The following is a 15,394-nucleotide window of genomic DNA, read 5'->3' on the forward strand; positions in this document are numbered from 1 at the left end:
AAATCTGGGTTAAATGATGAGTGGTGCTCAGTTCACAGCCACTTTGCATCAATAGGCTGTCACAAAGGAGCATATAATGGCAGCATTACACATTGAAAGCATCTGCGTTTATTATTGCTATTTTTTTCCAGCCATGGAAAAATGTTAGGTGCCAACTCAAGCTGAGCATTCCAGCTGGTGTCGAGCAGCCAGATTCATAGCTTCGTTGACTTCAATAGAGCTTTGCTCTTGTATGCCCACATCAAATTAAAGTCTGCAGTGACTTTGCACTACTCCAATTCTATGGAGTCTGCCTTCTTCCCAGCTGTTCGGTTTCCCTACCTTATGTGGTCTCCTGCCCTTGGTTTCCATTTGTACTGAACTAGTGACGATGTCGTGTTTGTGTCGCTGCTTTCATTGTAGCAAAATGTCAGGGTTCTTTCACAAGAACCAATGTCAATAGTTCTTTTCCTGGAGGCCAAATATGCTCAATTTCTGGCTTTCCCTTCTTTTCTTTCCTTCCCTTGCCCTTTCCCCCCTGATATTCAGGGTAGGTACAGAGCAAAAACCAGTATGAAATGTTCACTTTTTAAAAATTAAGAATGCAATCATTCTGTTAATGCAAGAATGTACAGTTGTGCAACAGAACTTCTCCCTTATATGGCCTATCTGCCCTGGAGGACTTGGGGGAAGGAAAGGGCAATTTCTGTTGTGCAGGTGTAAATATAGTGGAATGGATTATAACAGTAGAATAGGAACTTACAGCCACTGTTTGAACCTGGAATTACTCTATTGACATCTAGCACATCATTTCATTCAAAGTGGAATGATTCAGAAGCCTGTGTGTATATAGCTATGTGAGTGCATGCTACTCGTTTAGCTCGGACACTGAGGTCCAGCTCCAAGGGCCTTCTGGCAGTTGCCTCACTGAGAGAAGTGAGGTTACAGGGAACCAGGCAGAGGGCCTTCTCAGTAGTGGCGCCCGCCCTGTGGAACTCCCTCCCATCAGATGTCAAGGAAATAAACAACTATCTGACTTTTAGAAGACATCTGAAGGCAGCCCTGTTTAGGGAAGTTTTTAATGTTTGCTGTTTTATCTTGTTTTTAATATTCTGCTGGGAGCCGCCTGGAGTGACTGGGGAAACCCAGCGAGATGGGTGGGGTATAAATAATAAATTATTATTATATTATTATCATTACTGGATAGAACAGGGAATTTGAAACAGTAGTCTTCAGGTTGGAACATAATAAAACTTGATTAAATAAAGAAGTCTAGGGAGCATACATGAGACACTTATTTTGTGTTTTACGTATTGTTGGCCATCCCTGCCTAATTTAAGGCTCCACCCCGAAAGGCAGCATGAAACATGTTTTAATAAATAAATGCACCAAATATATTTAGGACCCATTCATCTGCAACCCTATGCATTTACTTGGGAGTAATCCCCAATGAACACAGGAGGACTTACATCCAGGTGAAAGCATATATAGGCTTGGCCTGCTAATCTGGAATGAGTTCCATCCTGGGCTCTATTCACTCATGAAGATTTGAAACTGGACTTGAATGCAGAATGTGTAGAAAACATTTTCTTTATCTTTCTTTTATCGCTATGTAAATACATTAAAGGGAAAACTTCAAATGTGTTAAGTAATCTCGAGTGTGCCCTCCTTCACAGAAAGTGTTTAATTTCAAGAAAAACAGAATAATATGCAAACGGATTTAATCCATAGCAGAGAAATAATAGTGGGGGTGGGTGGTGCTAATTAACACTGCAGAACTTTTCTGCATCACTCAACCCTTGATTCACCTTGGAAACAGATACATTCAAGGTATACGAGGTCAACATTCACTCCTTAGGGCAAAATATCATATAAAGTTTGCTTCAAAAACAGCATCATTTGGCATAATTCAAAATATAACTTAGCAAAAATTATTGTTGGTGGAGAAAACCTTATATATATCTTTACCATTGCTATTTTTCTTGCAGTGCTTATGAAAGCAGGAGAATTAAGTGAATATGTTGGATTCATTAAGTCTGGAAGTTGCAATGCTTACCGAATCATCCCGGCCCTTGTGAAGCGACCTTTGGGGAAAATGGTGAGGAATTACATTTTCATCCATAGTATCAGTTCTGGAAATCCTTTTGTTTTGTTTTTTGTTGGATTACTTACTCAGCGAGCCAAAGTCATCTTGCTGTCTGACACAAAGGACAAAGTTTCACCCACCCACCCTCAATTTCACATACAGAAGCTGACTGGACTGGCAGCTGAATCTTAACCTCAACACTGGTTCAGCATCGTCAGTGGCAATTGAGGGCAGTAGGCTCACTTACATAGGCACCCAGGCAAACTACAACAGCTCCACTCTTCTCTTTTCCCTGCTAAGGCTTGATGCAGTACACTCACTCTATGCATATGAGGATGTTTCCATTTTTCCAGGCATTTTAAATTCTTATTTTTTATTATTTTTGTAGAAGTACAAAAAAATAATAATCTTACTGTTTTTTTCCTCCGGCCTCATACAGTTTGTCGCTGGTGGTTCTATCTCAGGGGTCAGCAAACTTTTTCAGCAGGGGGCCGGTCCACTGACCCTCAGACTTTGTGGAGGGCCGGACTATTTTTTTTTTTTTTTTGATGGGGGGGGGGAAATGAACAAATTGCTATGCCCCACAAATAACCTAGAGATGCATTTTAAATAAAAGCACACATTCCACTCACGTAAAAACACCAGGCAGGCCCCACAAATAACCTAGAGATGCACTGTAAATAAAACGACACATTCTACTCATGTAAAAACACACTGATTCCCAGACCGTTCGCAGGCCAGATTTAGAAGGTGATTGGGCCGGATCCAGCCCCCAGGCCTTAGTTTGCCTACCCATGTTCTATCTTTTTTCTCTCTCCCCCCCCTTGTGATTGTTTTTATTTGGTTTGCTTGATTTATTATTATTTTTTAAAATATGACTTTTAAGGCACATTGCTCAGGGAATGTCAGTTATCGGGTAGAATCATGTCGCAAATAAAAAATAGCCTAGCTTCTAAACATTCAACATTTCTTAAGAGCATATTTTGTATTTTTAAATCTCTGCTGGGCCCCTGTCACCAAAGTGTACTTGCCCCGAATCTGGGTCTAGACATCCAGGGAATTTTCCTTTTATTCTTTAACCAAATTATACCAAAACCCAACCGTGTTGGGTATGACCCATTGAAGCTCTGTGATTTCAGGGGAGAGAGCTAAGCATGTGCTTAATTCTTATGCTGGAGTCCCTGGCACTTATAAATACTTAATTGTGACAGCACTTTTTTTGCATTTTTGTGCATATTTTGCATTCTATATCTGTAGCTTTCTGTCTAGGTATAAAAAAATGTTATATTTGTGGTGCCAATAAAACAAAATGCAACCACCCCCAAACTTGGTGACTATCATTTGTACAGACAATGAGTCACCTGGGGAGAGAATATTCTCACAGGAATATAGTTAAATGTTTCAAATGATAATGAAATTGAAGATCAAATAAGTCAGGGCAACAGGTCTTTCCCAAAAGATTTTGGGAGATCTGGTGATAACCATGGCTATGTTTACATTGCTAAAATATAATTTTTATCGATCCAGAATTGTTCATGCTCATCCTCAACACGCTTCTTTCAGTCTACATTGATTCTAAATCCTGCTGTTCACAAGTGTGAAGCTTTGGAAAACCTCCCCATGATTAAATTATCCATACCTTTTCTTCCCTGTACATGCCCCAGCCGATGGAAGAAGAAAGTAGGAAGTGGTGATTGAAGTCTTGGTAGAACCCTACCCACAATGTCCTTGGGTAGACGTGGATACAAACACCATATTGCTGGGACTACCCACATCTGTTTTCAAAAGGAGATGCTATGGGGTGATGCAGAATTAATCTACAATGAGCATTTATTTTCAGAATGAAGCCAATTTCTCAAGAAGGGCTGTTCAAAGAGGAACTAAGTGCAATAGATCTAAATGGTGTGGGGAGTACTAAGGCTCCATTGATTCTAGGATAAGATGTGCGTGCACAGCCTAAAGCACATTGCAAATGTTATAAAAGACCCCCATGTGTTCCTAAAAGGTTCAGACAACCTCACACTTCCATTAGCTTCTCAGCCAGAATTTTGCACCATACCAAGGGCCATCAGCCCATACAGTTTTTGCGATTTATCATATAAATTGTACACTGTGCATCTTCTAGTCCTAAATATGTGCTGAAGAAACAAACAGTATGGGTTCATTGTTTCAAAACAGATGAAGCAGATGAAACAAGTCCTCATTGGCCAACTGCATCCAAAAGATTCCTTTGGAGAAGTAAGCGTTCTCTGTCAGACCCCATCTACATATACTCTGAAAGCAGGAACGCCTGTTGAACTAGGAATTATTGATGCTGCAGACATACATGGTAAATCCAAATGCATTGCTTTCCTTTCTTTTAGTATAGTTCCTTTAAGTTCTCATCTCGTTTTGCTTGCACAGAGCTTGCAGGGAGATTAGATGATGTAAGCTATTTTTTGAGCATGCATTCTGTTTGTTTCTGGGAGCCGATAGATGAAGTTGCATCATGTAAGTTGTATCCCACTTTCCAGTATATCCCACTAGAAAACAGCAACAGTCTGGAAGCGCCCTAAGCATAATCAATGTGCCTTTTCTGTTAGGTTGTGGGTGAACATATCAGACGACACAGCAATTCTTCAAACAGCTCTTGCTTATTCACAGGCCAGAACAGAACTGAACTGAAGGGTTCAGCCAGCCTGCTTATATAGAGCTCCAGTACAACGTAACTGTAACAACTTTCTGTAACTATCCAATCACTGAATGTCACTTTTGATCCCTTATTTGCATATGTGGACCTGAGTAAAAACTATCTACAGTATCCCCCTGCTGGCCCAGGGTGAGAACTTCAGTACATAACATTTTCTCTACAGTCTTCTTTGTGCTTTATGTTTTATCTAGTTAGGAACATTTTCCATGTTCCACTCCTTTATTGTTTTTCTGGTTCATTGTGTCCTGCACCCATGCACTCCTTTTAAATTTTGGTTTAATGAGGATTATTTCTGAAATTAATTTCAGAACTGGATCATGCACTCTTTGATAAAGTCTTCAGTTACTTTACATTCTTTCCCCTGCCCTACATATGTCAATTGAAAGGACCCTGCCCAAAAAAGGAATAATAATTAAGTTATTAATTACTGTCTCATCAAAATTATTTGTGTGTGGTGTTTTACCAGTGTTGTTAAACACCCTACAACAGGATCTCGATGCATCCTGACAAAAAAGCCTTGCTTTTTTTTTTTGAGGAGAGAGGTTCCCCACTGCGCAGAAGTGTTTATGAATGATTGGCCAATAATTGCATCACATTTGTTACCTTTGCAGCATTTTATCAGTCATCTCATGAACATTGGTGATGTAGAAGGGGTTGGATGGTGTAGGGGAAACGTGGAAGACCACTGTAATTTCGAGGAGTTAGATGACATGTCTCTTTCCCTTTTACATCCCCGGTTTAAGGTTTGCTGATTCATGATAGTATAATTTGTTTTTCACACACCTGTCTCAGGAGTTTCCTGGGTCCCCTGTGTTCTAAATGCTGATTGGCTAGTGGGGAGGATACCCAGTTGCAGTGTTGGAGACTCTCAGCTGCTCCGCATTAGTTGCACCAGGTGTCCCGGGCTGATCATGGGTGATGCCTGCTAACCAGGTGCAATCAATCAAATCAAAGTTGGCTATTAAAGCTGTGGGCTGAAGGGGCTCAGAGAGCTTCTTCACAGATCAAGGTACCAGATGCTGTGAAACTGTCAGCCGGCGGGGTCTCTCTCGCTGCTCTACCTGGAGCTCCAGGCAGCTGAAGGGAGATTGTGTGTGACTCCTGTCTGGTATGTTATAATTTGTGTTTTGTATGCCTGCTGCTATCTGTTAACCTTACGCAAATAAAGCATTGCTTTTTCTTCATCCACTGGTGTGCTTATTGGCTCCAGATCCAGAAAGAGCCCTGCCCTTGGCAGAACAGATGGGATGTAAAAGAACTGATAACTGTAGCAAACTATGGCTCACTGCACTTTGTGTATAAAATTCAAGATGATGATGAGTTCCTAATGTATCAGTTTGTCTATGGAAATGAGGCTAGATAATTCACAATTCCAAAATCTAGACAGAAATTCAGAGGAGGAGAATTTGAGAAGCATCCCTAGATCTAAAAGATGCTGGAAATATGCAGATGCAATGACATGTGCTTAGATTTAAATCTGGTTTATGGTGAAAACAATGTAACTTTGTCTTCGCTGACTTTCTGCTTATCTAGTCCTGGATGACTGTGACTCCTGCAGGAACAGTAAAAATCATAAAGACTTTATGATGGACTTCTTGCCACAGGTGTCCTAGGGAAAGGTGTGTAATAAATTAGACTACACTCACAGAAAGCTTACATGAAAATGGTCCCAATGAATTGTTGCAGCTCTGGATGCTCCCAGGCATTTGTTGAAACTTGATAAGTCCACATGCCTAGGAGAACACAGGGAGCTGATGTAAGAGTGAGATATTAGTTCTATGCAGAGGCATAAAGGTAAAGGTAAAGGTACCCCTGCCCGCACGGGCCAGTCTTGACAGACTCTGGGGTTGTGCGCCCATTTCACTTAAGAGGCCAGGGGCCAGCACTGTCCGGAGACACTTCCGGGTCACGTGGCCAGCGTGACATCGCTGCTCTGGCCAGAGCCAGAGCCAGAGCCAGAGCCAGAGCCGCACACGGAAACGCCGTTTACCTTCCCGCTGGTAAGCGGTCCCTATTTATCTACTTGCACCCGGAGGTGCTTTCGAACTGCTAGGTTGGCAGGCGCTGGGACCGAGCAGCGGGAGCGCACCCCGCCGCAGGGATTCGAACCGCCGACCTTTCGATCGGCAAGCCCTAGGCGCTGAGGCTTTAACCCACAGCGCCACCTGCATACTTTCTAACAATTTAAAACTCACGTAGCATCACAATATGTACCGTACTTTTCTGCGTATAACATGACCCCTATTTTGGGAGACTCAGAATTTAGAAAATGGGGGGAGGATTGCCCACAGTTGTTGAGCTTCTTAGGGGGTGGGCAGAGTTGTTGAGCTTTTTTTTAGGGGGTGCTGCCAAAAATCACTTACCCGCCAGACTGACAATGCTGCTCACACGCATCTGAAAGCAACTGATCCTCTGTCCCGTCGCCGATAAACACAGCAAGTTCACCCGCCCAATTGCCACAGCGACAGCAAGAGCCCTTGCAGCAGCCACCAATAACAATCTCCAACTCACGGCAGCAACCAATCCCGCAGCCCCACAATGCATTGCCCATGTATACGACGACCCCAAATTTTGAACATTATTTTTGAATTGAAAAACATAGTCTTATACATGGAAAAGTATGGTACATTGTGTGTGTTTGAACCATAGCATTTTTATAATTTTTTTTTCTTGGTTAATCTCGATGTAAAAAAAGAAAAAGGATTCATATTTTGTAGCACTACTAAACCATTGGTGCATCTAGTATCGTACTAGGAGGAAACCTAGCTCATTGGTAGAACAGCACATCCTTTGCATGCAGAAGATACTAGGTTCAACCCTGAGATTTCCAGTTAGGACTGGGAAACACAATTGCCTTAAACCCTGAATAGTAAAGGTAAAGGGACCCCTGACCAATAGGTCCAGTTGTGGCCGACTCTGGGGTTGCGTCGCTCATCTCGCTTTATTGGCCGAGGGAGCTGGTGTACAGCTTCCGGGTCATGTGGCCAGCATGACTAAGCCGCTTTTGGCCAACCAGAGCAGCGCACAGAAACGCCGTTTACCTTCCTGCTGGAGCGGTACCTATTTATCTACTTGCACTTTGACGTGCTTTTGAACTGCTAGGTTGGCAGGAGCTGGGACTGAGCAACGGGAGCTCACCATGTCACAGGGATTCGAACTACTGACCTTCTGATTGGCAAGTCCTAGGCTCAGTGGTTTAACCCACAGAGCCACCTGTGTCCCTAAACCCTGGATAGTTGTTGCCAATACTGAGTTAGATAGACCAGGGTTTTGATGTAGTAAAAAGCAGCTTCATACTGTCAGTTCTGGTTGTCCCTCTCTAAGGACTCAAACCCCAAAGGCCTCTCCCAGAACTTCTGCCTGAGAACCACTTGACTGGAGAGGCTTGGAAATTGAACCCTGGGCTCTCTGTGTGGGAAATGTGTGCTTTGCCACTGAGCTGTGGTGGTATAAGCCCCTTTGGGATTTTGAGCTTGCTAATCAGAGAAGCCCTGCTTATATCAGTTCCCCAATCCATAGCCACATGAAAGAAGAAATTGCTCTGCCGTACATAGACTATAAATATACACAGCCACAACATCATTAGATTAGTCTCTGTGTTAGAAAATGGAGCTCGTGGGGCAGCCTAAGATAGGACCAAAACAGTTACTTAGGAAAGGCAGAGCTGGTAGTGATGTCCTTTCAGGTAGTTATTTCATAAAGCTCTTAACCAGCTGTGCCTTGGGCCTGGCAATAATAACATCTTATAACATTTGAGTTGTTAACCTTTCGTGCCCTGGCTAAAATCCAATACCGATGATTGCATTCTTCCTCTCTCAGTTCCATTTGCAGATTGAATTGGAAGCTGTTTTCCTTGGTTATTTTCTTAAACTGTTGTTGTAAACTGCTCTAGTCCCAAGGCTGCTGTGTCGGTAAAGTTGTGTCAATAAATCCCTGACGTCTCCCACGAGGCAGGCCGAAGGCTACTTTCTAAACCATACAGGAATATGTGGAAATCTTAGTTCGAACTATATTATTTAGAAAAGAAAAGAAAAGAAGAAAGTGCTTGTTGGAATGTAAATCACCTTTTTGTTGTTTGGATTTTGTTTTAATACTAAACCTTTACTTTCAAAATCCTGTACATTTAAACAAAAATGCTGATGAGACTTATCAGTATTTTGCAGAAGCAGAAATGCCCCAGGAGGTTCCCGGTTTCGTGGTATTTATTGAAGCAAAGTCAAATAAAAAGGATGTCATAAAGATTGTTTATTTAAACATTGTCAAGGGTGAATGGAGTTTGCTTAAGATTTGTGAAAAGCTTTGGGTGTCTTTGTAGCTTTTACCTGAAGCAAGTGCCCCCTTTTGATTTTTCATTCCTTTCAATTGAAGTCTAATGGTACCGTGTGCTCTAATGTAACATAAAAGAGAAGGCAGAGTAAAGAGAGACCAAGAGGTTAGGAGCCATCAGTCCTTGTGCAGAATAATAATAATCATCATAAAAAGAAATGTGCTCAGATTTCCTCTCAGCTAGGCAGGATCTGAAAAATGCCACCGATTTCAAAAGCACAGAAAGAACATTAGGGCTTTGAAAGGGTGGCAGCGGTTGTTTCCCGCCCCTCAGACAAAGAAATGGAAAGTAATGAATATTGCCGGTTGTAGCAGAGGACATGGCTTCACTGACTTGAAGGGTTGCCTGGAATTTCTTTCCCCCATGGCCCTGAATAACACAAACTGAACTTCCCTCTTCTTTACAACTATATAGTGAAGTATTGTGTATAAATAAATGATGCAAACTACTGAAGGTGGTCCTTTACATACAAAACAGTTGCCCTTATGACCACATGCTAAATAATGATGGCGCTTAAAGTGGTTTAAGAGGAAACTGATTTGTATATGACATTATCTTGAGTATATAAACTCTGCTTGGCCAGAGGGGATCATAGAATCATAGAACTGTAGAGTTTGAAGGGACCCCAGGGTTCATCTCGTACAGTGGTTCTCAACCTGTGGGTCCCCAGATGTTGTTGGACTACAATTCCCATCATTCCTAGCCAGCATGACTAGTAGTCAGGGATGATGGGAGCTGTAGTCCAACAACATCTGGGGACCCACAGGTTGAGAACCATTGATCTAGTCCAACCCCCTGCAATGCAGGATCTCAGCTAAAGCATCCATGAGAGATGGCCCTCAAACCTCTGGAGAGTCCACAACTTGTGTCACGTCATGTGACTGACTATATGCCCCCCCCAGTATTTTATTCAAGTTGGCATCCCTGAGAAGAGGAATTGTCTACAGTGTTTGTGTGTGCATTCCCAAGACTGTGAATCCAGTGTCTTGAACTACAGTCGTACCTTGGAAGTCGAACGGAATCCATTCCGGAAGTCTATTCAACTTCCAAAATGTTTGAAAACCAAACTATGGCTTCTGATTGGCTACAGGAAGCTCCTGCAGCCAATCAGAAGCTGTGGAAGCACCATCGGACATTCGGCTTCCAAAAATAGTTCACAAACCGGAACAGTCACTTCTGAGTTTGTGGCGTTCGGGAGCCAAAACGTTTGAGAACTAAGCTGTTCAAAAACCAAGGTACAACTGTAAATGAGCAACAAATGCCTGAACTCCAGTGTGTGTGTGTGTGTGTCTGTGTGTGTGTGTAAAACAGCCTGCTATACAAAGGCAAGATTTGCATTTGTTGCTCTGCCCATTTTGCCTCTGGCCCTGCTCATTACTGTCATGTGGCCCCCAGATGGTTGCCGGAAGGAAATATGGCCCCAGACTCAAAAAAGATTCCCCATACCTGTCCTAACTGCTCTCGTTACCAGTACCTAGCTACTTGTTGTCCCAGCTAATACATGCAATTAGCTGTATTATTATTATTATTATTATTATTATTATTATTATTATTATTGCTTCAGACATCCCCTTGCCTAGTACCCTGCTAGAACAGGATACAGAGTTGGTTGTGCACTTCTCTGGATAATGGCAAATATCTTATATCATCTACTATAGTAAATAACTGCAGCTAGTCATGGGTGTGTGTTGCTGTAGGATACGTTTGCATATAAGTCAAAACTACAAGCTTCTTATCCTGAACTATACCCAAGTCACTTCATTTTAAAAGACTGAACTGAATCCAGCTTGCGAATAAAAGTGTCCTTTCTTAAAACCAAGGTTAATTTTTTCTCTCCCAGTTTTTCTTACACGATTTTCAGACCAGTGAATGACTGATTTACAATACGGTTGATTTGCTTAATTCTTGCGAGAGGTCCCTGGGAAGTCATAAGTAAGAAACTTTACATCATGCTGATGCTGAAGCTAGGGACAACTTCACGTTTCATAATTTTATTTCTGCATATACTACTGCTCTTTGGGGAGGAGATAAAGAGAGCAGATTTAAAGCCATAAAAGTAACAGGATAAATATTGTGGTGCTTTATATTTATATACACTGAAACACCTTATATCCCTCTTCTGGCTGTAATGCATTACATAAAATGAATTGCTCACTTTCTCCTTATGAGAATAATAAATAATGATTCTTAAAACCAAGAGTAATCCATATTCATTTTCTTTAATCTGTAGGCTTTAAAAAGAACATATATGGCACCTAGGTAAATGTTAAATAGCAGGTTTATTTATGGGTGCTGATGATGGGACCACTGTTGTGTTACTGCACTGATGTTTGATGGAGTGCAAACTCATTCTAAAGGAACTGTGCATGCACGCAACAGCGATGAGTGTTTCAGAAAATCAGCAGTTGCACCAATAAGCTATTTTTTGCTAGGGTGGGGAGAGTTACTGTCATTTAAAATTATGTGTTCTATGTTGTAAACTTCCTTGTGGTCTCTTGATGAAATTTTAACAACAACAACAACAACAACAATGGAACAGAAGGGGACCAAATCAAATCTATCCTCTGAAACAGTTGATTCGTGCTTTCTTTAATATTCTGAAAGGGCAATGTATACACACGCCCTCAACAACAGGATTGTAGCTGGATATCAGGATAATTCATCAGGGAATAGAGAGTAGGAATAAATGGGCAGATCTCACAGTGGAGGGGAGAAAGAAGTGGGCTCCCCCGAGACCAGGACTTTTAAACTTGGCATCAGGAATGATGAGTGGTGAGGTGGCCTTGTTTGTGAATTATTCAAGGTACTGGAAATCCAAAAGGACTATGAACAGTTCTCCAAAATGGGCAAATGGGCACAAAATGGTGAATGCCATGCAGCGCAAGAAAATATGAAGTGATGTATATAGAGTTGATAAGTAAATGAATTTTAACTTTGCATGTCTATTGAATGACTGTGCGAATGGTGGCAGTGCAGAGGATGTGGGAGAGGAAAATGGGGATATTTTTGCAGGAGGTACATTTGCTCTAGTGAACTGCAATCCACTTTGCATTATTTGTTCTTTTTATATCCTGGATCTTCACTCTATTTACTGCTCATAATTCTGTTTCCTTTCAAGGACTGGCAGATGTGTTCTCTGTATTTTTAGACTTAAAAAAAGCAAAGCTTGAAATGAAGATAGATGTGCTAGATGCAGATAACAAGAGGGGTCTTCCCCCCATTTTGGTAGCAGTCTACTTTTCCTAATCCCCTTAACTTCTCTGAATCTTTGGATGATTATGGGTCTTGATTTTATTATGCTTTATATGCAGATATCTTTTTTAGACCCAGTACAAAATTGGCTTTTCAGCTTACATTGCCCTTGTGTGCGTAATATGAAATGCTACTGATCTGAGGTGGCAGCAAGTCTTATCTACTTGGGACTCAGTGTGAGTGTGAATATTGGTTTATTCTGCTGCATTTTTAAAGATTTATCAATAGATGAAAACTATTCTTATTCTTCTGTTGTTGTTTATTAGAAATTGAGTAAGGGCAAGCCACATTTTTTGTCCTCTGGAGAACACTGTCTTTTAATCTAGCCTTAGGCATGTGTCATTGAAGAGGGGCGCTTTTTGTCTCAACATTATTGGCCAACAGAAGCCATTTCAACTATGGTCCATTAGAATTCTCCTTCTCTTCCTCCCTGCTTATTCTCTAAATCTCACTCTTCCTCTAATGAATTTGTAGCAGCGTACTTCAATCTAAATCTTTGAAGCATCTTAGGCTGAGAGAGAGGCTGTATACCATACATTTAAGCTTTGTTTTCCACATCAGTTTATGGTGTGTGTGTGTGTGTGTGTGTGTGTGTGAAAAGTCCTTATGAAAATTCATTGGCATTTCACTACACATTTTTTCCTACTATGCATATTTATGCAAAGCAACACCTCCCTAATATAATGCATTTTGTAGATTATTTTCACTAATGTATGCATTTATAGGCACACTTAATATATGCATTTTTTGTCCCCGTTATTTGCCTGGAGAACTGCTTTACAAAATTCAGAGAATTGTGAATTTTGAAGAATGTCTGCTTTGGTTTGTGTACTGTTTCCGAAAGTGCACATTCTGTAAGTTTGCATTTTAATGCAAAGTGAAACGAATTCCTTCCCCATAACTAACTCCGATTCCAGTCCCAGCCAAAATGGGAGATGATGAGAGTAGGGATCCAGTAATACCAGGAGTGCCATAGTATCCCTATCCCTGATGTATGTGATGCAAGAAAGTAGCTTTACCTCTTAAATAAGTCTCTCTGGCAGCTTTAGCTGGTAGTTTTGAGAAATGCCCATTTGTAATGCATGAGTCATTCCTCCACCCACTTCCAAATTGACAGAATCATGTTGATCAGAGGAGAAAAGTGAAAAGAGCCGGAAGAAGAGGAACTCTCTCTCTCTCTCTTTCTACTTTTGTGTGTGTGGAGGGGTTGTGGTTTACATTTGGAGATCACACTGTCAATAATCTATCCATTTTAAGCCTTGCTTCATTTGCCATGTGTTTCAAAGGAGGGGGCAGAGAAACTCACCAGCGCATCAACGCTGATTCTTCCAAGAAGTGTTCTCATCATGAGATTATATTTTTCTTCTCTCTTGATTTCACACACACATTGTATTTTTAAAGCATGGCAGATTGCTTGGCTGATTAAAAAAAAAAAAAAATCTCTGACAGGATGCAGCTGGTAATGCTAGCATTAGTGTATTGGAAAGTACAGCCAGAACATCCATGGTGATCTAATATGAGTCCCATCTCCTGCAACCAACACACTGCTCCCATTTCTCTGGCACAAGCCATCATTCAAGTAATCGACCAGTTATGGCAGTGCTGCTGCTGCTGCTAGAATATAAAAATTAAACAGAGAGGGAAAGCAGGAAAACTGCCAGTGGTAATGGAATGTACAAGTATGTGTTAAAGGTGACATAACTGTGGGTTCTTGTTACTTATTATCCTGGCATATAGGTTTATTTTTTTAAAACAGAACAACAATAGTGACCCAATCATTCCAATATTTGAATGAATTCCAGTTCTTATTCTAAAATCTAGATTCCCCCATCTAGTTTATTTGTTTTAAAACAAATAAATAAATTTTAAACAATGCAATCCTATGCATGTCTACTTAGAATTCCTTCTTGTTTGATCAGGACAATGTGCACTGTACATTTAAAGGGTAAAGTGGGATCTGATCGCTCAAAAGTAATTTCTGAACTGGTACAGTGGTACCTCGGGTTAAGTACTTAATTCGTTCCAGAGGTCCGTTCTTAACCTGAAACTGTTCTTAACCTGAAGCACCACTTTAGCTAATGGGGCCTCCCACTGCCGCCGTGCAGTTTCTGTTCTCATCCTGAAGCAAAGTTCTTAACCTGAGGTACTATTTCTGGGTTAGCGGAGTCTGTAACCTGAAGCGTATGTAACCTGAAGTGTATGTAACCCAAGGTACCATTGTACTTGCTTTTATACGCTTGCAGTTCTTGTTTTCAAAGCCGCCCTGAGAATTCAGCAGCATTGTAGTGGTCATTCCTCCGAAAACAATCTTCCTGAATAGAGTACACTTTTATATGTCAGCTTCACTAATAAAGGCATTGATATGCACACTTTCCCCTAATGCACACATCCTTTGCACACATTTTTGGGTTGCATTGTAAAATTTGAAAAAGTTCACATTTTGAAGGATAGCTGCATTTCAGTTCATGCTTCGGGAATACGAATTAGGTAGGTTCAGCTTAAAATGTGAATCAAATGGAATTTCTCCCCCATTGTTACTGGAGGCATTAGCTTATCCAATAAATAGATGGTACTTCTTTCCTATACCCCCCTCCCCAGATCCCCCCCCCCAGCCATCTATTTCTGAAACTTTGGCCCTGGTTTTCTAAAAATCCCAGCTGTAACTCAGTCGTTCCCAACCAGCAGATTATCAGACATATTCAGTACCCAACAACTTCCTTTATATTTCTGACAGCCAGATGCTAAGCATGCTCCATAAATGGGTGTTTAAGTAATTAGCAATCTGGACCCCAAAGCCCATCCATATTATTATTTTGGTGACTTGTTAAACTGTAGCAGCTGTGTCCTTTGCCCATTATTCTTCCGGCCTTTGGCTGTAATTACTGCTTATCCCCCCCCCTCCCTCCTTCTCTTCTTCATTGCTTATATAAATGCTAATTATTCTCTCTTCATTTTCTTAGGTTTGGACACTTAATAGTTTAATAGTTGTTGTTATCTGCTTTTCCTGTCTTGGATATGGAAATGCTATCTGTGGTATGCAAAGTCATGTCTGACAGGACAC

At 41.2% G+C, this 15,394-nt stretch overlaps 1 protein-coding gene across 2 annotated transcripts in view; it reads left to right on the forward strand.

Annotated features, from left to right (window-relative positions):
* CNBD1 (cyclic nucleotide binding domain containing 1) overlaps positions 1 to 15,394 on the forward strand; it is a 152,950-nt gene that overhangs the window by 119,844 nt on the left and 17,712 nt on the right. For both annotated transcript variants that reach the window (XR_013840516.1, XM_079983140.1), the window contains exons 9-10: positions 1,968 to 2,077; positions 4,244 to 4,394. Coding sequence is in view for 1 of the 2 variants with exons in the window: in XM_079983140.1 (XP_079839266.1) it covers positions 1,968 to 2,077; positions 4,244 to 4,394 (261 nt within the window). In the remaining variant the exon portion in view is untranslated. The remainder of the gene's footprint in view (positions 1 to 1,967; positions 2,078 to 4,243; positions 4,395 to 15,394) is intronic.

This window comes from Podarcis cretensis (assembly GCF_951804945.1).
Source record: "Podarcis cretensis genome assembly, chromosome: 7".
NCBI classification, from domain to species: domain Eukaryota; kingdom Metazoa; phylum Chordata; class Lepidosauria; order Squamata; family Lacertidae; genus Podarcis; species Podarcis cretensis.